The sequence below is a fragment of the Pseudopipra pipra genome, chromosome 7 (genome assembly GCF_036250125.1).
Source record: "Pseudopipra pipra isolate bDixPip1 chromosome 7, bDixPip1.hap1, whole genome shotgun sequence".
Classification (NCBI taxonomy): domain Eukaryota; kingdom Metazoa; phylum Chordata; class Aves; order Passeriformes; family Pipridae; genus Pseudopipra; species Pseudopipra pipra.
The window spans coordinates 7,448,325-7,469,674 of record NC_087555.1 but is presented as its reverse complement, the minus strand read 5'-3'; the positions used below and the strand labels follow the sequence as shown (position 1 = coordinate 7,469,674).

Here is a 21,350-nt window from a genome sequence, read left to right as displayed (position 1 = left end):
AAAGCCTCTCTCCATGACCTGACAGCTTGAATTACCAGTCCTTGCCCCCCCACGCCCTCAGAAACCTGTGCCCTCAGTGATTCCCAACTGACAGATGCTTTCCCATGCCTTCCCAAGGTTTCAGATCAGAACCAGCAGCACACTCCACACTACAGACATATGTGCCCTGCTCTACTCCCAAATGTGCTCCGTTAGCCTGCAGGGGACAGGCTGCTGCCAAATCCTGTTTAGCAGCCACGATTTTAACACTCCAGAGGAAAAACAGCTGGAAGAGAATAATCAGCTGCCTCAGAATTACTTCCCTAAACAAAACTTTTAGAATAGAGATATTTCCATTCATAGTATGTCCATGAAATAACTCAACAAAGCAAGTGCCCTGAGCCGTGATTGATAATTGAATATAACACAACACTGGACAAAAATCAAAGGACTGGCTTAGAAAAACTAACAAAGGGCACCAGTATTTTAAGAATAGCTTTTTCACAGAAGTGTAAAAAAGCCTGTTTAACTTGAGGCCATCACTAAAGTCAAGGACAGCACCGGGCAACACTATTTCAGACGCTGGCTGAGATTTTCTTCACATCCATATGGTACAAACAGCCAACATCATACCTAAATTATTACTTATTCTTCCTACCTTAAGGCAGCATGGAGTTGGTCTGTGCCAGATTTTTGAAGGTTTGCAAGCATCATCAACACTAACAGGGGCCGGGTCATGGCCATCCACCCTTCATCAAATGGCATTGATCTATTTACCAGTCTCTGCACACAACACATTTGAGCACTGCAAGGTTGTCAGCGTGACAGCACATCCTCCAAAGAGATCCCAGACTGCCCTCCTGGACTGGACTCTATCAACACAAACAAGGCTGTCTTTAACTTAACTCCAGAGAAAAACCAGTCACTGTCTATGTCTGGAGCAAAGCTGGCAGGCATCTGCTTGCAGAATTTATTAGACTATCACCAGTTTACTGTGGATCAAGAATAGGACAGTGGTGCTTCACTGCTGACAGAGCACTTTGGGCCTATTCTCATCTCTTCCTCTTCCCTTGCTGATAGCCAGGATTTCTCTTTTTTTATGTAGAACAGATTATTTTTTAATTCACCATTGCCAGGAGACTGATTGAGACTTTCACCCATTCTGCAACTGTCATCTGTTTGTTTGGTAACTCCGGCCTAAACACTCACCAGTAACAACTTGTACTTACAGCTACTCTTCCAGGCTCCTATAACTTTGTTGATGCAAAACAGCAGCCTGGAGTTCAGCTGGGCTACTACAGTTCCAGACAATCAGGCAACAAAAGGCACTGGTGCTAGTCTAGATGCAGAGCATCACTGCTGTATGCACACCTTGAGCAGACAGCTCTGCCCTCCCTACCAAACTCATTCCTGCAGATCTTTATGTGACCTAAAAACACTGTCAACATCACAAGTTCACCTTCCCTCAGCCTCTCAACATTGTAGATGCTGCTGCAGTTGGTCTATCTTAAAGTGCTGGAGCAAATTCTAGAAACTTTGTAGACAAATGGTCTACGTTTAGCTTAAAAAGCAGCTTAAAAGAGAATATCCCCAATAAATCTTTCACACTAGCTACTGAATTTCCCTCTCACTTTCAGTGGAGTTGTACTAAGATGATCTGCTTCTACTGTCAGTTCCCATTTGAGTCCAGAAACCATTCTAACACACTGACAGTTGCTCCTACAATTCTTCTGGGAGAGCATCCGGATTGGGAGACCCTCCCCTCCCCGCCCTACCTCTGGCCTGCTCTACAATTTCAGTAACTCTTGTCAGGCCTTGGCCTTTGCACAAGAGCTCAGTGGTGAAGCATTCCTTAACTCTTCTAGGAACTCTTGCCAGGCCAAGGTGGGAGCAGCACTGACCATACCAGGAACTCCTGCTGCCTCAACAAGGTGGGAGATGAGAGGAGGAGTAATCAGTCATCCCCAGCTTCAGAACATTCCTTATCTGAATTATAGTCCAAGTGAAATGGTATCATCCTCACTCGAACGACAGACAATTCCAGTAGTTCCCAAAAAGGCATTAAACTTGAGTATTTCACTGATTCTGGAGGGGAATTTTTCAATAGGAATATACTTGTAGGCACACATATCCATATGTGTGTGTGTTACCTTTACACATTTGTCCCTCTCTATATATCTTTGTGTATCTGTGTATTGACTTGAACACCCCATAACATAGTATACATGTTATTATCTTGAATCTAGAATATTGTTATGTTTACAGCTGGTTAGTGATTAGTCCAATATTTAAGTGCTTTTATGATTAAGTGCTGCTAAATTCTTTAGACAAACTGTTGACTGAGTCCAACCCTAATACTGGACCCAGCCACACTGAGACTCATCCCTGAAAAGGAGTCCAGAATGAAAGGGGGTTCACTCTGAATCTCATGACTCAACTGACTCAACTAAGGGTCTCCTTGCCCCCTTCACTCTTTCCATTCCAGCCTCTGTAGAAATAACTCTTAATTGATTCTAACTTGATTTCCCTTTACATGCATTATCCAAGTAGTAAGAAGCAGCAGAAACCTTCCCAAACTTCTTCCGCAAATTTATATTTAAGGACGTTTTCACTGTACCTTTCACAGTGACTCTTTAAGTGGCATAAGCCACACATTCCACAGCAGGGATACAACTCCCATGCACAATCAGATGAGGATCCAGCACCCAGCACTTGTCAGAGGCACATGAGCAGTGACCTGCTTTCACCATTTGTCAGTTTGGGACTCAGCTCGTTCAATACTCAAGTCTGTGCTGGTTTGCTAATGCAGCCATAGCAATTACAGTGTCAATACTAATTTTCTATAGCTCATGTTCTCTTCCTCCCTGCAGACTTTGGTAAGGTTTTAGCCCTAAAAATGAAAAACATGACTGCTCTGAGGGTACAGTAAAATGTCTTATGGCACCTCACACTATACCAATCATTGCAGTTGGAAGTGCATTTATATTGCACTTCTCTCTTCCTCTCGAGTCTATACCTGTAGGTTTAGCAAAAATCTCAGATTATTTAGTCATTTGGCTTTGTAGCTTAGCCTGGTTAAAGAGCTTATTTCTCCTACCTGAATCTTCCTCCCTCAGAACTGGAGTTAACTAAGGATTTCCAAACTGGAAGTCTAAAGCAAGTTCTTTTCAAGAATGATCACATCAGAGTCGTTAAAAGTGCCTGTCCTTAGAACTGTACAGAGAGAAAATTGTGAATATACCATTGCTATAGTCTACCTGTGGCACTTCCCAGGGCACTGAGGCAGCAGCATTTGCAGTGACACCTCGCTCCAGCAAAGTTACATGACAGAATTTACCCTAATTTGAAAAAAATCCCATAGGCAATGCTAGTTAGGTAATACCAGTCAGGCAAATACACCCTTGTCAGTCTCAAATCATTCTAAAACAAGACCAGGAAATGTGAGTTTCCTCTGACTGGCACAAACCCTAATAGTGGCAGCTTACACATCAACAGCAGTATATTTGCTATTGATCATTTTTACCAGAAACATCCACCTAAACAATATACTCCTTGCCACTAGAGCATTAAAACATCCAACTATTACCAGAGAGAGTAAATCTGAGTTTAAGCCCACAGTAACTGCAGAGTGTCAGCACCTATGGATTTTTAATATTATCTACGTTACAGGAAAAAAAAAATTAGGTACAAAAAAGAGCTGCCCCTGATTTCACTATAAAACAGTTTCATTATTGCCACACAAACTACCCCATTTATCCAGAACTGCCACAAAGTGAAAGTCTGGGGCTTTTCTCCCCACCAGTAACAACCTACAGCAGCCCTCCTAGAACAAACCCTACTGCAATACAAAAATGAGCACTGGTTTTTTTAACTCACAGCTTCGTCCTCAACTTCTAGAGACTCCAGGCCTACAAAAATATCTCCCTGCCTTGCTTTTTTTAATCTTTTTAAACTTTGCTGCCTATGACCTGTACCATTAAAGACCTCTGGAACACTGCTGTTACCCTTAGGATGGTTTTTCCTGTCACAGGCTGTTATGTTTTTGCTCAAAAAAACACCTTCCTATCAAGACAAATATACTATTGTTGATATTCTCCTCCTATATGTTTAGATACTCATGTGGCAATTTCTATCATGTTTTAATTGATGACAGAGTTCCTTATAATGGGTTTATTTTTCAGCAGAGTAAGGAGGACACTTGTTCTGGTTTTCACTATTCAATGAAAACAAGTGTCCTACAGGCAAAGAGCTGCTGGAGATGAGATGTATGTCAATGTACACCCTACTGCAGCAATCCTGAGGTAAGTCACAAGCCATTTCAAAAACACCTCTGGAAATTCCTATGCAATTTAGTGTTGTTTACTGGCACCACACCCACAAACCCTAACCCCCAAAATATTTCCATACAAGTCCCTTTCACCTTTAACAAGTAATTTATCCCGCACAGACACCCTCCGAGTAGAGTCCGACGCCGGGTTGGACGCACGGGGTCCTCTGACACCATCATCCCGCTTCAGCTTGCTTGCCAGTGTGAGCATTCCTGCTGCTTCCACCTGGAACACAGAGGGAGAGCAAAGCCCATCACCAGAAACGAAGCACTGGGGGTGCAGTATGAAAACAACTCACAGCTGTTGAATAAGGAACGAACTTCCATCGCATTCTCTCTCAGCAGTCAAACACAGAATACGCTGCACACAGCTCACACAACTGTGATTAAAGAGGAGCATGGCTCAGAGAAAGATTTTGTTTGGGCTGTGAATACTGAAAGAGCTACAGTTTGTTAGGCCAAGGGGAAGCTCAGTTTTGCAGGAAAAAGGTCAGGCTTACATCAGTGTTTACAATGCAATTTCACTGCTTGACACTGCTCCTTCCTAAGAACTGCTGTGGAAATACCCCTGCCAGACAGTCTGCTACAGCCTCCCCATCCACACCTCCCAGGACAGTGTTCAGAGCCACTTTTCAGCTGGCCAAAATATAAGAAATAACAAAGAGAAAGGGGAGGGATCACTGGAACTGTTCTCTAACCCTGGGAAGTGAGCTCTGAGGCAGCTCCCAGGACACAGAAAAAAGACTTAAGCTGCAAACAGTGCAATGATCCAGGCAGCTGCACAACAGGAACTCTCCACGGTGCAAAAAGGTGTGAGACTCAATAACTGAAATGAAGATACAGTTTTGCTGTGTTACCCAGCCACTCTAGAAGATAACTGCACTGATAAATAATTACAATAAAAGGTGGACAGAATGCCAAAGTCATTAAACCAAAGCATCCAGTCTGTCATGGCTTAATACATTTTGTAACTATTCTTAGTTGAAGGTAACTCATTCTTAAGTTTGGCAAAACCAACATAATGCTGACAAGATCTAAACCCTTCAGGCCCCCCCACCACTAAAATGGTAAGAGAAACGTTTATCCTTTAAATCATATTAATTAATTCAACCAAATAAAGGGGAAAAATTGCAAAAAGTCACGGTATAATCCTTACCTGGGGGTTGAGAAAGACATAATAGATAACTGAGCAAAAGACTTAAAAAAAGGGAAACACATATTTCACAATAGTCCCTAACAGTATGAAACTCTGGTGAGATCTACAAGGAGGTCAAGTTCTCTGGAGCTGACAAATGTGTGTGTCAGCTGCAAAACATATTTAAAAACAAAAGTAACGTTAGGGTGTAAATGTAAAATCCAGCTGGCTCAACTGAAACATACAGTAAGTTTTTTCATCCTGCTACCCCAGAGAAAGGAAGAATAAGCAGAGAACACAGATCTTTTTTTCTTTGGAGGAGGGAAAACCAACAGCTGCTTAAAAAAAAAAAAAAAAGGGGTGGGGAGTAGGGGAGTCTGGGAAGTACTGAACGGCGTTCTACATGAAAAGAAATAAAGCTGTAAATTGCAGGCAACCTCTCCGCTCCAAAAAAACCCCATCGTTTAGGTGCCAATTCCAAATTAAATCAATTCCGATAGGCATTAAATGTCTAAATATCTTTACAGCTTGTCCCGGAAAACCGGGAAACCCAAGAGAAGCGTGATCACTGTGAAAAAGAAATCATTCGCTTCAGCTATACCCCAAATTCCAGCGGAGCACGGCAAGGAAGCCCCCAACAGTTCAAGCAAAGCTTCCCCGCTGCAGACCCCGGAGAAACAGGCCAGGGAGGGGAGACTGTGCTTATTTATAGGGAAGGGCGCAAGAGCCCCGGGAGTTCCCCAGCTCCGCCGGGAGCGGAGGCAGCGGCGGCCCGGGAGCCCCTCCGCAGAGGCAGAGGGATCGCTGGGTTCCGAGGGCCGGGAGAGCTGGGTCGGGGGACACAAGTGCGCCCCGAGGCCCGGCGGGCCGGGACCGCCCCGGGAGTTGTGGGGGCGCCGGGAGGGGCCAGGCCCGGGCGGGGAGGGCTGAGGGAAGGGGGACGGCTCGCACGTACCTGAGCGCGGCGTCAGGGCCCGGCTGCCGCGGCCAACACCATCCCCGGCGCCGGCCCGGGCAGGAGCGGCAGCTCCTTCGGACTCTTTCTTCCTCTTCCTCCTCCTCCTTCTCTCCTTCTTCTCCCTCCCCTCCTCCTCCTCCCTCCCTCCCCCAGCGGAGATCTCGCGAGAGCTAGGGTAGGGCCGGGCAGTGCGCCCGCGGGGTTCTCGCGAGATTTGGCGGCTGTGGCGGCGGCGCTGGGCGGCCACTGGCCGCCGGGAGGGCGGCGCCATGTTGGGTCGCCCCCTCAGGGGCAGCGGGAGCGGTGTCTCCCAGTGCCCGAGGGGAGCTGAGGTCTTCCGGCTGAGTTATGTGTCCCCAGGCTCAATTTTCTCACCTTTTGTAAGCAGAATCACAGAATCATCATCATCATGGCTAGGCTTCGCGAATGAAGATTTGGGATTTGGGATCACAGAATCAAATAGGTTGGGAAAAAAAAAACCCAAACCTGTGAGATGATCGAGTCCAACCTACGACCCAACACCACCGTGTCACCTAGACGTCCAGTCTTTCCTTAAAAACCTCCAGGGAATGGTGACTCCACCACCTCCCTGGGCAGCCCATTCCAATACATTCCATTATTTTACAGTCCCCTCATAGAGCTGTGGAAAAGGGGGTGATTCAGTTACAATATAAATTACACTGAGTCTGTGGCAAATAGCAACACAGCAAGAAGGGAAAAAACCAACAATTGTCAGGGTCGTTTCACAAGTGGAACATCACCAGGCTTGCTGCAACCATTGCCTTAGTGCCTGCTTAAATTAATAGACTATTTGTGCATTCCAGCAGCAGATTAGTGGAAGCAATAGTGAATCAAATGGGAGCAACATTGAATCAGATGAAATCTCTGTAAAAAAAGGATCACAAGAGCGCATTTAGTAATTGAGAGTGAATTACCTGGGTATCATAAATAGACCGACCAAAATCTTTAGAAACTTAAACAGTTGTGTTAGATCAGCCCCCTCCACCTGTAAAATAGGTGCATAAAGTTAAATTCTTCCATTTGGTGGCTTCCATTAAATAAGGGAACCAGGCATGAAAGCAGCACCCAGGTTAGAAAGTGTGATAAGGCAAAGCTGGAGACCGAACACAAGGAACGTTTGGCTGACAGCTGTTGAAATACTCACTGTGTCCTAAACCTTCACTGGAATGATACCACCACCTCCTCCCCAAAAAGAAATTGGAATTTTGCTGACTGAAATCTAGTTAAACCAGCAGAGAACCCGTACTCAGAGGCCTTAAATTGGCTTAGTGCTCTGACTCCCCAGTATTTCCCTCCTGGCACTCCTTCTGTGAGTCTGCAGGGAAAGCTAAAGTGCTTCTTGCTCACCTCCAGTCACCCTCCAGGAAAAACAGAGGACTTACCCTGAGCTACAAAAAGCTGGCAGGGGCATTAGGCTAACGCTGGCCAGCTGCACTTCCCAGCTGTTCCCACCACTCCTGCTCCCAGCTCCTAAGGAGCCTGGCTGCCCCATCACTACAGCCTACAGCCTTTGCCTGGCAAAAGGAACAATGCCTTGATAGATATCTCAGTGAGAGCAGGACAACCTAAATACATCTATTTTGGAGGATGAATAAACACCATCTTGCCTCCTTAGGCTTTTCTCTCCAGATCCATGTATTGTTTGGCTATCACAGCACAGCACTTTAGTCCAGAAATGTTCTAGAAACAGCCTCCCCTGCCAGATGTTGACTATACATAGGCTCCAGAGAAAGGGATTTCTTGCAAGACTTCAAAACCGAGGGGTCAAATAGCGAGTAGGGTCAGGGGATTGGATCCCAAACAGGCACTGATGGCATCTGCCTGTTCCTGGGAATCTGTGGCCACACAGGCAAAACACTGGTGCAGCTGTTTTTGAGAGATTAGCTGTGCCTCATTGTAACCAAATCCAGGAGTCCATGTGCAATTCCAGACACACCTCTGGGGCTTTCCCTGCCTGTCTGTAGTGTTGGCCCCAGGGCATTTCCCTCCTGATGGGTTTTCATTGCCTCAGGTGCTGCTCCTGTCATCAGGTGGCAGCAGATGGGGCATGGCCAGGAGATAAAATCTACTAAAACTCCCCAAAGAGCCCAACATCCAGGCCTTTCTCCCTCCCTGTCCCCAAATTAAATGGAATGAGGTTTCATTTGGACAATGTCCTTGCAAGGATGTGTGTGCGATACCTCTGCTGTTGTATTACAGCAAAGCATAGTAAAAAATGTGATGGCAGCTTGTCTGCTTATGGTATCTATTTTATTAAATGGCATACAAGAAAATAATTTAAACAGGAAAATATGCAAAATATACTCTGTAATAAATAGCAGGTGAAAAAATAGATTTCCTTAAAAACATTTTGAAAACTAGCAAAATAAAGATATCCAATAAATACGTGCATTGCCATTCTTTCAGGAGGGGCATTTCTTCAGCTCCTCCTGAGCCATTTATAAGCACACAATAAACCCCAATAATTTAAAAGACTGTGAAAAAAATTGTTCCCTGAGCTCACATGAGTAAGAAAAAGGCTTAAGTACAGTCCAGCGATGCAATAGCAGTTGTTTTTCCCGGTCCTCGGGTGTCCTTTGGGGCCGGTGGCAGGGGCTAAGAGCATTGCTCCTGGAGGGCAGCGCAGTTCAGGTCCTCCAGCACTTCAAAGACGTGGCGGACGGCGTAGTCCTGCAGGCAGCCGGTGTTCTCGTGCGGCGGGGACAGCGCCTGCGTTAGCAATGGGGTCAGGGTGCAGCCGTGCGCTCGCTGACACCCCGAGACCCCCTGGCCCCGCTGACCCAACTTACCATATTCATGGCCACCTGCAGGTTCTGCAGCCACCGGCTCAGTTCCCCAGAGGGCTGATGCGAGGGGGCCACCTGCAAGGGAAATGGCAGGGTAAGGACCAGCGATGCCCCGCGGCGCTGCCGACAACGCCAGGGCCACGGAGCTGGCACGGGGTGGGGGGCTCGGGGGGCACTCACACAGCCCCGCAGATCCTCACGGGCTTGGGCGAGGAAGGCCAGGGGCCGCTGGCGCATCTTGGTGAAGCCGGGGTGGGTGGAGAGCTGCAGCATCGTGATGGTGAAGTTCAGCTCGGCTTCCACCAGCACCACTCGGTCGGGCACCTGTGGCAGGAGTGTGTGGTTAGGGACCAAAGAGCCAGGGCTGGAGGAGGGGAGTCTCAAAGACCTGCCTGGGGTGCAGGTGAGGGTGGGACTGGCTGAGAGGAGAGCTGTGCCCCCTTGTCACAGCATCACCTTGCTCTTACCGACAGGTGTGCCGACATCCACTTCCGATCCAAGAGCCCGGTGTCGCAGTTGCGGCCCGGCTGCCTGATGTTGCGCTGCAGGCACAAACCAAGAGAGAGACTGAACAACTGTCATTGTGACTTCTGGTGATGTTGTGCAACCCCGCCAGCCATGTGGTTTGAAACCAGGACGAAATTTGGCCCAGCATCCTTCATGTCCCCAAACTCCTCCTCCTCCCCAGACTGCTGCAGAAAACATCCACTTTGTCACTCAGGTCTCAAATTCAGCATCTCCTCTGCCTTGCCCCCCTCCCCAGCCCACAGCCCCCATTGCCAGTGATACTCACAAACTCCTTCTGCATCTTCTTCACAGCCTTCTTCTCATCGAACGTGACTTGCTTGTACTTGAACAGGCTGCAGCCCTTCCTCAGGGTGTTGTGGGGAAAGGCAGCCCCCAGGCTGACCCCCAGCACCAGCACAAGCAGTGAGGTGAGGTGGAGACACAGCATTTTGTTGACGAGAGCTCGATGGTGAGCAGTGGGTTACGATGGGGTAAGGAGGCTGCGGTACAAGATGCCAGAGAGGATGAACCGGAGGACTCCGGGCAGGACTTGCTAAACTCCTGATGCAGAGGTGCCTGACAGGTGCCAGAGGTGGCTCTCTCAGTTGTGGAGATGCTGGGCTGTCCGGGCGAGCTTCTTTCCTTGCTCTGCTCTGCTGGCCGTGGATGCCTTGCTGCCCCATCTCCCCGGCTTTTTATTCCACCTGCTTTCACGTTGGCAGGGAAATCCAGGGCCTGGTAGCTCTGGAAACAGGAAAGCGAAAGCTGCGGCGGGAATCCCGCCTCCGTTACTTGCGCTGCTGCCTCCAGCCCTGCCGCCTGCTCCGCCTCGACAGGGCGAGCGCACCGGCGATGAGGGATGCCCGGGCTGCCTTCAGCACACGCCCTCCGAGGGGGCTAAGTGGGGGGTCGCCGCTGCCACGCCGAGTGGCACAGAGGTGCTGGCAAGTGCGGGGACACCGGGCACGACCCAAGCCCGCCCCACGCTGAGAGCTGCGGGAGAGCCCAGGCACGCAGCCCCACGGGGACAGCAGACTCGGGGTGGCCGGGAGAGTTACAGTGCCTCCCGAGTGGCAGCAGGAGTCCATGCCTCGGTGTCCCTATAGAAAGGGCCATGGCAGGGAGGGGGGGAAAGCAGCAGCAGGGAGCAGGCACTGCACGGCACAGGCTGCAGGCATGAGCTCCATGTCTGTGTTATCCTGAGGGACCAGGCTCGCCACCAAAGCAGGGAAAAAGGGTGAAAGCAGAAGCACTTCCACCTAACGTTTTCCAGGTGGGACACAGAGTTGTGAAGGGAGGCTGCCAGAAATGAGCAGGGCTGGCACCCTACAAGCCGCTGGGGTTAGCTGGGTTTCCCTCCCTGTTCAGCCTGGAAACACAAATGTGGTGTGTTGACATCCCTCCAGTGACAGCGGGAATGGTGCCCCCGTTCAGCCAATTGTCCTTCTCTCGAGGTAACCTCCTGCAATCGCTGCTGGGCTTTTAGTTTCATGTGTTCATCAAGCATTAAATACAGAAAATTAGGGCAATACCTGGATCTAAAAAGCCAAGACAGTAAGGCAGCAACAGGCATAAATGCAGTGTCTCGCATGGTGGCCATACACAGGAAAACACTGCTCCAGAAGGACTTGACTTTTAGTGTTCGCCTTTGGAAATAAACTGCTGATTTCAAAGAGGCCAAGAGAACAAGAAAAGTTCTTGAGCAAGCCCGTGGAAAGATACACCTATGAGTGGGCAGAGTGGCATGGACGTGGTCATGGAGGTGGACTGGGATCTCTGGACATCATCCAATCCAGTCCTTGCTCTGGCAGGGTCAGCCAGCATGGGTTGCCCAGGACTGTGTCCAGTTTTAAATATCTCAAAGGATGGAGTGGTGACTCCACAGCCTCTCTGTGAGTGTTCTTTTGTGTTCAGATGCATTTTCACGTTTCAGATTGTAGCTTTTTTCTGCTATGCTGTCAGTAGGCACCACCAAGAGTCCCTAAGCCTCCTTTCTCAGCCTTTCCTTATAGGAGAGACGTTCCTGTCCATCATCTTCATGACATCGATTCAACTCCGGTATCCAGTGTCTGCCACATCCCTCTCTCCCTGAGGAGCCCAAACCTGGACCCAGCACTCCAGGGGTGGCCTCACCAGTGGTGAGTAGAAGGGAAGGATCACTTCCCTCAGCCTCCTGGAAACACTCCTCTAAGTGCAGCCTCAGATACCATTCATTTCTTTGCCACAAGGACATGTTTCTGGTTCATGTTCAACCTGATGCCCACCAGGACCCCCAGGTCCTTTTCTGCCACGCTGGTTTCTATCTGGGCAGACCCCAGCACGTCCTGCTGCCTGGGGCTGTTCCTCCTCAGGTGCAGGACTTTGCCCTTCCCCTGGTTGAACTTCAGGAGGTTCCATCAGCCCATTTCTCCAGCTTGTCAAGGTCCCTGGGGACAGCAGCTTGACTCTCTGCTGTTATCCACTTCTCCCAGTTTGGTGTCACCACAAAACTTGGTACCCCCAGGGTACTCTCTCCCTCATTGTCCAGATAATTTCTGAAGAGGCAGAGCAGGACCAGCTGTTGACTCACAAGGTCTGTCCAGCCCTTCTTGAGCCCTTCCTCTGCTCCAGCAGTATCTCAGATTACTCTTTCCTGGAAAACCATGATGGAAATAAAGAGGAGGAGAGGGCAGCATGGATGGGACAGCGACTATTTCCACCTTGACCAAGCTGGATGCAGATACAGCTCGGAGAAGAGCCAGGACAGCAAAAGACGGTGGTAAAAGCGTGGTGGGCACAGGTTTTCCAGCCACAGATACGGCCACAGGACCAGGCTCCTGTGCCAGCCTGCCCCCTGGTAGCAGGGTGGGTGAGGTCAGTAATTAAAAGCCTGAGCCCTGGGCTTGGCTCCTTTGCCTGCCCTCTCACTAAACAGGACAACAACTCTGTGTTTCCTTTCTCTCCCATTAAAGAAAACCACAGACTTAGAAGAATAATTTTTATTCAATGCAACAAAGTATGGACTTTACAAAGTATGGATTGATACAGCTTTGAAATAAAAGCCCAAACCAGCATAAATAATGCCATGCATGTTGCTCAAGCGAGGCACAGCTCAGCTGGAATAGATAGCACCTGTTGCCGGACACAGAGATTTCTGTGAACATTTTTTCCTGCACTCTGTAGGCCTTGCTTGCCATGGAAGTGGCAAGTGTGTATTGTTTATACTTATAGACTGTGTGAAAATATGTGATGCTTATACTTGTTAGCTGTGTGTCTAATTATAAGGTTTGAGAACATAATATGTTTATAGAAAGAAAACCTTGAGAAACTGAAGATAATGAAACACCTGCAAATTTAGTAAAACTCTAAAAGCGGATTAATTAGAAAGAGGTTTCTATGCCAAGGATGATTTCAGATCGCGTGGACAGAACATCAGGTCCAATGAACTGGGGACATGAGACGCGTGCACAGACTGAGCTATCCAATCATCTTATTATAAGCATGTGCCCTAAACAAACTAAACTGTATAAAAGTTAACTGATTTAAATAATAAATTGACATATTGCCGACCATAATGGCCTGTGAGCATTATGTTCATGCCTCCCCATCGATAAGCACCTCACCAGAAAATCCCAGCAGTTGTGAAAAAGAAATGTGTCCCCCAGTGAGAGAGGGGTGATCCACCATGAACCACTGTCCCACACCACAGATCTCTGCCGAGACACTCTTGGGTCACCCATCTGGTCACAGCAGCATCACAGCCCCGTGGGACCCAGCTTTGGCTCCTGTTTCCCATCACTGTGGCTTTTATGTCCCAGGTGTCATTTCTGTTTGGAGAAGTAAAGCGAAACCTCATGTCTTCACACACGCAAAAGGAAATTCAGAGGCACCGAAGAAAAGTGAAAGCTGGAGGGCGAAGCTGGGCTGTGAGCATGGCCCTTGGCCCTCAGGGTGGATGGATGGAGGGGTGAGGATCCCTCCTGGGTGCCTTGCTCAGGTAGTTGTGCCACACTCACCTGTGGCCATAGCCAAACCCCCAGGTGCCTGGCTGAACAGAATCAAGGGATTTTTCCATCCTGGGCCTGGGCATGCGTCTCACACGGTGATGGTGATGCCATGCTCCACCATATCACAGTCCAGCCAGCAAGGCCTGGCTGAATTCACCACGGCTCCTCCAAACCACGCCACTGGCAGCTCCTGCCATGGCAGAGGAGGGTCCCCCAAGGCCAGCATGGGCTGGGGACACCACACAGTGCCCAGCAGAGTCTGCAGGACCCTGGGGACCCACCACAGCCATCGCTCCAGCCCCGGCTGCAGACAGTGCTGTGCCAGGAGAGCGGCACAGAGGGTGATGGTGGAACCCCCTTGGATTCACATGGCCCAGCAGGCTGGAGCCACTTGAACTTGCTTGGAGCAAGAAATCCCAGGTGGGTGGGAAGTTCGGAAGTTCCATGTGTGAGAAGGAAAGTGAAACATGGCTGAGGACAGGGCTGGCGTCAGCATAGGTGAGGTAATTGCTCCATGGTGACTCATCAGCTGCTACGTGGCACAACGTGGGAAAGTCTTGGCCACAGGCAATGCCACTGGAGTGGGTAAGGATGAGCCCAGTAAGGCTCCTTCCTGACCCCTTTTGTAGCCAGCAGGCTTATCTGGGAGGAATTGGCTCCTGCTAAAGTCACTGGTCTGGGAAAAGAAAATAGAAGGGACAAAAACTGTGCCCCAAAAAAGCCAGCTTTAAAAACAAATGTGTGGGAGACCTGCCCAGGGCCTGATGGTGCTGGGACAGGGGACATCAGGACGGGGCAAGGGGGTGGCATCAAGGACTTAATGGAGTCCAACACTCCCACCCAGCCCAACCTGAAGGGCAACTTCGTTAAGAAGGAGCGGCAGAGACTGGAGAACCTCTGGAAGAAACAGGAGGCTGAGGAACAGAGGAAGAAGGTGGAGGAGGAGAAGAGACAGCGGCAGGCAGAAATGAAACGGAAGCGGGAAGAGCGCCTGAGGAAGGCCCTGCAGGCTCGGGAGAGGGTGGAACAGATAGAGGAAGAGAAGAAGAAGCTCCTGCAGAACAACGAGAAGGAAGAAAACGAGCAGCAAGAACCACTGCAGAAAAGGAGAGAGGACAAAGTGAAGGAAAAAGGGAAGAAAGTCTTGAAACTGAAGAATCAGTTTGGCAGCCGTTGCCCGACCCGTCCCTGCCAGCCCAGGGTGTCGGTGCCACCAAAGTGCCCCTTGCCCAGCTACACGCCCCAGAACCCTTCAGCACCTCTCCGCACACGAGCTGTCACCGCCGTGATGGTTTGCGCCGCTCCGCTGCCGACACCGCGCCCGAACACGGTGGTGATGCAACCCCTGGTGTCACAGCACAGCCTGGCATCTGCTGCATGACCCTGGGGATGCACAGAGGGAAGGGCTGGGAATTACTGAGTTAATTATTGAGCAGACTTAATACGAACTTGTTTTAAATCTAAAATGAGGAAAAAGCCCAAACACTTTTTCACCAGAACCTTTGCTCCAGCACTGTAGGGACATAGGGTGTTCCCTCCTGGGGGTTCCCTCCCTGCCTTGGCTGTGGTGATGCCCCTCTCCAGAACAAGCCCTGCCAGCAGAGCTGGGGCTGCCCTGGCCCAGGCAGCCAGTCAAGCCACTGGCACCCCAGTAGCAGTGTCACCCTGGGAAGAGAGACCTCTTGTGCACCCTCAGGAGATGACAAGCCACCAGCCCCGTCCTCACCTGGCAAGGGAGGCCTGATGGCTGCTGCTCACCCAAACCCATCCTGCACCTGTGCAGCCTCTCCCCTGGTGACAGCAGCAGGGCTGGATCCAGCATCACTGCTGCAGCACATGGCCATGGACACAGAGACCAACCTCATATCCATGATGGGCTTCCCACCCCATAGCTGGCCTCCCAGGGCTCCACCACCCTCCTGGGGGCCAAACCTCTGCTTCCCACCCTGGGCAAGCTGAGCCAGGGCTCAGTGACCCCAGGGGAAACATGCCCAGGGTCCAGCACCTCTGCCAAGTTGAGGGTGCTCAGTCAGGACCACACCTGAGAGCGCAAGACCACAGTGGAAGCACCTCCAGGCCCTCTAAGCCCCTCTCCAGGTGTGCTCTCTGGGGCAGGGAGCAGATGTGCCACTTTTACTTTGGTGCATTGTTAAGAAAGGCAGAACAGAGTGAGGGCACTGCCCTCCCCATAGTGCCAGGGCAGCCTTCTTGCCATGGGCAGAAATTACAGGAAAGGGAACAGTCCTCACAGAGGCTGTGCCTTAACTTGAAATATGCAGAAAGCAAACAGGAGGGGACCTGTGCTGGGCTGTGCCTGGCTCTGAGCCCTCACGTCTCCACCTGCCCCTCCCCAAAATGCGGCCTCTAATCTTCCCTTTGCAGTGTGGGTGTGTAATAATGGGCAGAAACCTGCTCCCCTGTGGCAGCAATCCCAGAAAGGCTCCCAAGCTGTGCTGAGGGCAAGGGACTCACTAGAGCCAAAGCAGTCCTGGGGCAGGTAAGCTGCTGTTACACCTGCACCAGCCAGCTAAGCACCAGGGATGGGGGCACCTTCTGGCTGAGAACAGCCCCTTTGCAAGCCAGCCTTCAAAGATAGCACACACCTCCTCAGCCTGGGCAGGGAAAGGGGCAAATGGCCCTTCCTATCCAAAACTCATCTCCCCCACAGAGCAGAAGGCCACTCAGGACACACAATGTCTATGTAGCACAGTTATTCCCACCCGGCAGGTGCTTCACAGCCTCTCTTAAAAAGAGGAACCACAGGCAACTGTTTATCAACTTTTTTTTTTAATTATTATTAATTGTGTAAGAAATGCAGCAAGTTTCTCAGCTATTACTGTGATTCTCTTCCCCATGTGTAATCCAACCACCACCAGCCCAAAACGGGACCCTTCCAGTGCTGAGGGGGCAGCACTGGGCACACTACAGGACCAAGGTGGGCAGGAACCCCAGAGGCATAAAACCCCCTCTGCTTTCCACAGAAGACCAAAATTTTAATCACCGAAATCAGCATCAATCTTCCCAAAGAATAAGAGTGGCTGCAAGTGGGGTATTAGGAGACAACCCACGTTTTCCTTCTGTTTTAGCACCAGATCAGGAGGGTTTCCTCCTTCACCGTCCCTTGCACCCCAGCACACAGACGTGCCTCACCCAGAACTCCACTGGGGTTTCATGGGAAGAAACTCCCATCGTCTCCAGCATCCTGCAACGAGAAGCAGAGGAAGGGTCTTGCCCTGTCCAGCCAGCTCCCAACCTGACACCCACAACCAGAGACACGTCTCTTCCACCCATAGCACAAAGGCCTGGATGGCAGATGCTTCCAGCTGCTGCACAAGGGTTGTTCTGGTCAGTGAATAAATTAGCAGGCACAGGGATGTCTCTCCTTCCCACAAGGCCCTTGCTAGAGGCCAAAACAGGTTGGTGAAGATGCAACCACCAATATTTTTCGTGCCCTCTGCTAATCAAGAACGAGACAAAGAAACTCAAGATACCTCTGACACAAGACTTCCATGGATATATCAGCGCAAGCACACCATAGAGCTTCATGGACTTAACATTTAAGGATCTGCTGTTTAACCCTTGACAGACACCACCCACACCTGGGGGGAAGGAGGGAGTGCACCCCTGCACAGCTCACTTCTAGCTTCAGAGGGGTCTCTACAACCTCACTCTTTGTGCACTGTAGAAAACAAGTCCTCCACATCCTGCTTGTTTTCCCAAGCAGTTTTCTCACCTCTTTTCAGTCTCTTGGAGGAGGGATTTTGCAGCTTCAGGGTCGTTCTTCATAAAGGTTTGATATGGAGAAGCAGACTCCAGGTAACCAACCACACCCTCGACAGTCATGGGAATTTTGTCATAGATATCAGTGATTCTACAAGAGAGATGGGGAAGAAAGGAGTATTGACAAGTTAAATTTCAAAGGCAGGGGAACACAGATAACAGATTGACATGGTGGTGAATAAAGTATCTGACACCATCAAAGGTCCAGCAGATGGAAACAACATCCAACTGTGGCATGTGGTGGCTCAAGAGCTCTGACTGATGTGCAAAGATGGTTCCAGGGACCATCTCATATAGTCTGTGACTTGACCAGCCCTTTTGGTACAGGCTTATCTGCAGACCGCCATCCCCTCCAGCATCCAAGACACCAACACCTTCACACCACCACTACCACCACATCCTTTTTGCCTGCAGAGTCAGCCCCTGCCCCGTGCCTCGGTGGGAAGGCAGGCACTGGCTCCCCAGAGGTCTGGGGCACGTTTCTGCCTCACTCTATTTTTCCTTTCACCCATCAAGTGACCTGCCCAGAAACCTCAAATTGTGCTAGACCATCAACTGAAAATCCAACCCAAGGCTGCCTTGAGCAGGAAGGGTCCTCACAGCCCTCAGACCACACTTGATGGCTCAGTGCAGAGCCACATAAAAGCCAGGAGCAGCGGGAATGCAGCCACACAGCTCTGCCTCGACGCACAGGGGTTTGCTGAACCCCAGCAGCTGGGCTGAGCTTCTGGCAAACACTGCTCCCTTGTGTCCTCGCTGGGCTGGAGGCAGAGCAGCCCCCCAGAGGAGGAGACACCCCCTTTATCCACTCCTGGCGCTGCACTGAGGGGGTTCTGCTCACCTCTTCTTGTCTGGGAATGGCAAGGCCTCGAAGATCTCTTTGTAGTTTTCCAAGACGAATTTTAGTCTATTATGTGCGTATTTTAAAATCTGGTCCCAGCACTGTAAAGACAGTGTATTAAAAAAAAAAAAAAAAAGCACAAAACCACTTGAAGTTCTCAATTTCCACTTACCTCAGGTTCAGGCCCAAACCTGATGCATTCACACATGGCCTTTTTTTTTTTTAAATACTCGTTGCATTAAAATACACCAAAAATCTTGCTTAGTGCCCAGAATTTAAGGATGATATTTTAGCATAGAGGTAAGGGTTCTGTCTTTCTCCCTACACTGCTTTTACTGATTGTGGAAAGGCTCCTTTTATGCAGTTATTAAAACACCCTTTGTCAAGAAAGATTACTAAAAAAGGACTTTTCCCAAACAGTTTATACTCCCCATTCTTTTCTCTGTGATCAACAGCAGGAGAAGTATCTTTGACAATACCAGCCCCCAGATATGCTCTGGCACCCTTCTCACCCTACCAGAGCCTGCCCCATCAATGCTAGCATCCCTTTTCTCCTCATCCAGCCAGATTTAGCACTGCTTTGGAGCCTCTAAATCCCATTTCAGCCTTGTCCCTGCACATAACCATCCCTCTTCTGCCCCATCCTGCACTAGGATTCCTCTCTGTATCCAAGTAATACACATTTTCCTGCGCCTAGAGCAGGAGGGGAAGCCCTGAGGTTTGGGTTCCATCTCCTCACCTCCCTGAAGATTTTGGTGAGCTTTTCGGAGCAATCTCCGTAGCGCAGGCTCATGTCCACGGTGTAGGTGCTGATGGCCACGCAGCCGCCCGGCCTCACCACCCGCTGCGCTTCCCTCATGAACTTCTCGATGTCAAACCAGTGCGCGGCCGTGAACGAGGCCAGGACGTCCACAGAGGCGTCCGGGAACGGCAGCTCCTCTGCAGGGCACACGCTGGGAGTGGGAAGGAAAAAAAGACATCTGTGATACGGGAATCAGAGGGTAGGACATGAAGCCAGTGGGTATTTTCTGGAGGCCATGAGGACAGTGTGGGAAGACCATGGCTACTGGAAATCTAGGATAATGCCCGTTCACCTCGGGAATTCCATCAAATAGGACTTTCTTTGGTGCCAGCTGGGTCTTAAGATAACCATACTCACAAAACACCACTTCCATGTAAGGACCCGAATTTTGCCTTTGGCTGAGCTCACTTCCCTGACACTCACAGGTAGGAGACATTGGGCATGGAGGAGGTGTCCTTGGCCTCCTGGATCTGTGCTTCACTGATGTCAGTCCCCACCACCTTCTTGAAGTGCTCTGCAAGGAAGCAGGTGCCTTGTCCGGACCCACAGCCAACATCCACTACCAGCTCAGCAGGGATTGCCTTCTGTGGGGAGGAGGGGATGTGTCTCAGTGGGCAGCCACCCAGTTTCTGTGCTTTTACCCCATTGCTTCCCACAGCATCCACTCAGGAACAGCCTTGGCATGGCAGAACCTGTGGAAGGCCTCTCCTGTGCCCCCATCTTGCCTTGAGCCGGAATGATTTATCATTCCCTGTGGTACCAATCAAGGTAACACTGCCAGCAACATAAATACTACCACCCACAAATAAAGGTATCCTCCAACTTGGCCATACCCCACTCACCTTTTCCTGCAGGTAGGCAAGGATGGTTTGCTGCAGCTCTTTGCCCGGTGCAAACCTGTATTTCTGGTAGACGGCCGCATGGCCTCTGCCCTCGAACATCTGGGTGGTCATGCTTGGATAACCTGGCACCTGGGAAGAGGCAGGAAGCCGGGTTTGTCACCATGGGATCAAATTCTTGCTGCCTACTTAGTCTGTGACCGAAGGCACTAAAGCCTCCAGTTCCTGGCGGGGCCCCGGGAGGACTTTGCCCATGAGGCTCCGGGCAGGGGAGTGTGAACCTGCTCTCTGAGAATCCCTCCCACGGCTGTGAGCTAACCCCAGGAGGAAACCAGCAGCGTCGGATGTGGAAAAGCTTTCCAGGGTTTTAAGCACTCCTTACTCCTTTGCTTTCCCTCCCTCCCCGGGTGTTTTCTGAAATAAATCACCACTACAGTAGAACACTTGTTTTTTGTGGGAGGTTTCTTTGGAGGTTTGTTTTGTTTTGTTTTAAGGAAACCCATGTTTTAGAATTGACAACACAATCACGACAACTCGACTCTACGCTTTCTCAACCACCTGGTATTTTTTTTGCCTCTCACGGACACGGCCCAGGGCGTTCCCTGGCTCGCCCACCACTGTGTCCCCCCTGTGATGCTCCGGACCCCCCAGTCCCCGCACGCCCCGGGCGGTCCCGGCGGCCAAGCGCGCTGCCCGAGCCCGTCCCGCAGCACCGGAAGGCTCTCGGCCGTATCCTGTTTGTCTCGGTGCCCGAGCAGGCGCCGTGCGGGACAGCGACAGCTCCCTGGGCTGGGGACAGACCCCGAGAACCTGCCAGAAGGGCTCCCTGCCCCGTCTGACGGGCCCAACACCCTCCCTGTGCCCACAGCGAGCGGGGTGGGCAGAGCGACGCGAGAGCTGCGAGTTTATCCAGAGACGCACAAACACATCGGACAATCAAGGGTTATTCTGCCTTGGTGCAGGAAGAGATGCTCAACCAGCGCAGGGCTGGAGCTCCCAGCAGGGAGCAGCAGCGCTTCCAAAGCCCTTTCTGGAGGGATCCTCCAGCTGCTTTCTAAGCGCTCAGAGGAGCCTCCTTCCCCCAGCCCCCCGCGCCACCCCCCGCCCTTACCGCCGGCAGCTCCCGCAGCTCCCGCTGCCTCCCCGTGCGGAGCTCCGTGCAGGACAAACGGGAAGAAAAGCGGGCGATGGCTGGCGCCGCCCCCGGTACCTACCGCCCGCCCCGCAGCTCCTCCCTGCCCGGCCGGAGCGGAGCCAGGGGGTAAAATCCAGAGGGCAGCTTCCAGAGGCTCATCCCGCCGAGATGCTGGAGCCCCAGAGCCTTAGGCTTTACACAGCTCTGTAGTTACTAATTACAGAGAGCTTTCAAAATGCCCACGGATCCCGGGG

General features: G+C 50.7%; 2 protein-coding genes across 5 annotated transcripts in view; both read right to left on the bottom strand.

The window, feature by feature from the left end:
* Positions 1 to 6,570, bottom strand: part of UBE2F (ubiquitin conjugating enzyme E2 F (putative)) — a 65,962-nt gene extending 59,392 nt beyond the window's left edge. For 2 of the 3 annotated variants that reach the window (XM_064660374.1, XM_064660375.1), the window contains exons 1-2: positions 6,397 to 6,550; positions 4,400 to 4,532 (exon numbers count right to left, since the gene is read on the bottom strand). In XM_064660374.1, the coding sequence (XP_064516444.1) occupies positions 4,400 to 4,517 (118 nt within the window). In that variant the 5' untranslated portion in view covers positions 4,518 to 4,532; positions 6,397 to 6,550. Of the gene's footprint in view, positions 1 to 4,399; positions 4,533 to 6,396 lie in introns of all 3 variants that reach the window. The other variant, XM_064660376.1, reaches the window with a different exon arrangement.
* A 9,894-nt stretch (positions 6,571 to 16,464) lies between these two features.
* Positions 16,465 to 21,190, bottom strand: LOC135416965 (putative methyltransferase DDB_G0268948). 2 transcript variants are annotated; one of them, XM_064660372.1, is made up of 7 exons: positions 21,073 to 21,190; positions 19,965 to 20,093; positions 19,546 to 19,706; positions 19,060 to 19,273; positions 18,321 to 18,421; positions 17,433 to 17,570; positions 16,465 to 16,901 (listed from the first exon to the last, which is right to left on the bottom strand). In XM_064660372.1, exons 2-7 carry the CDS (start codon positions 20,073 to 20,075, stop codon positions 16,811 to 16,813), a joined length of 816 nt encoding a protein of 271 aa, XP_064516442.1. In that variant the 5' UTR covers positions 20,076 to 20,093; positions 21,073 to 21,190; the 3' UTR covers positions 16,465 to 16,810. The 2 variants fall into 2 exon arrangements, with proteins under 2 accessions (XP_064516442.1, XP_064516443.1); XM_064660373.1 differs by having other exon boundaries at positions 19,965 to 20,086; positions 21,073 to 21,140.
* Between the last annotated feature and the right edge of the window lie 160 nt (positions 21,191 to 21,350).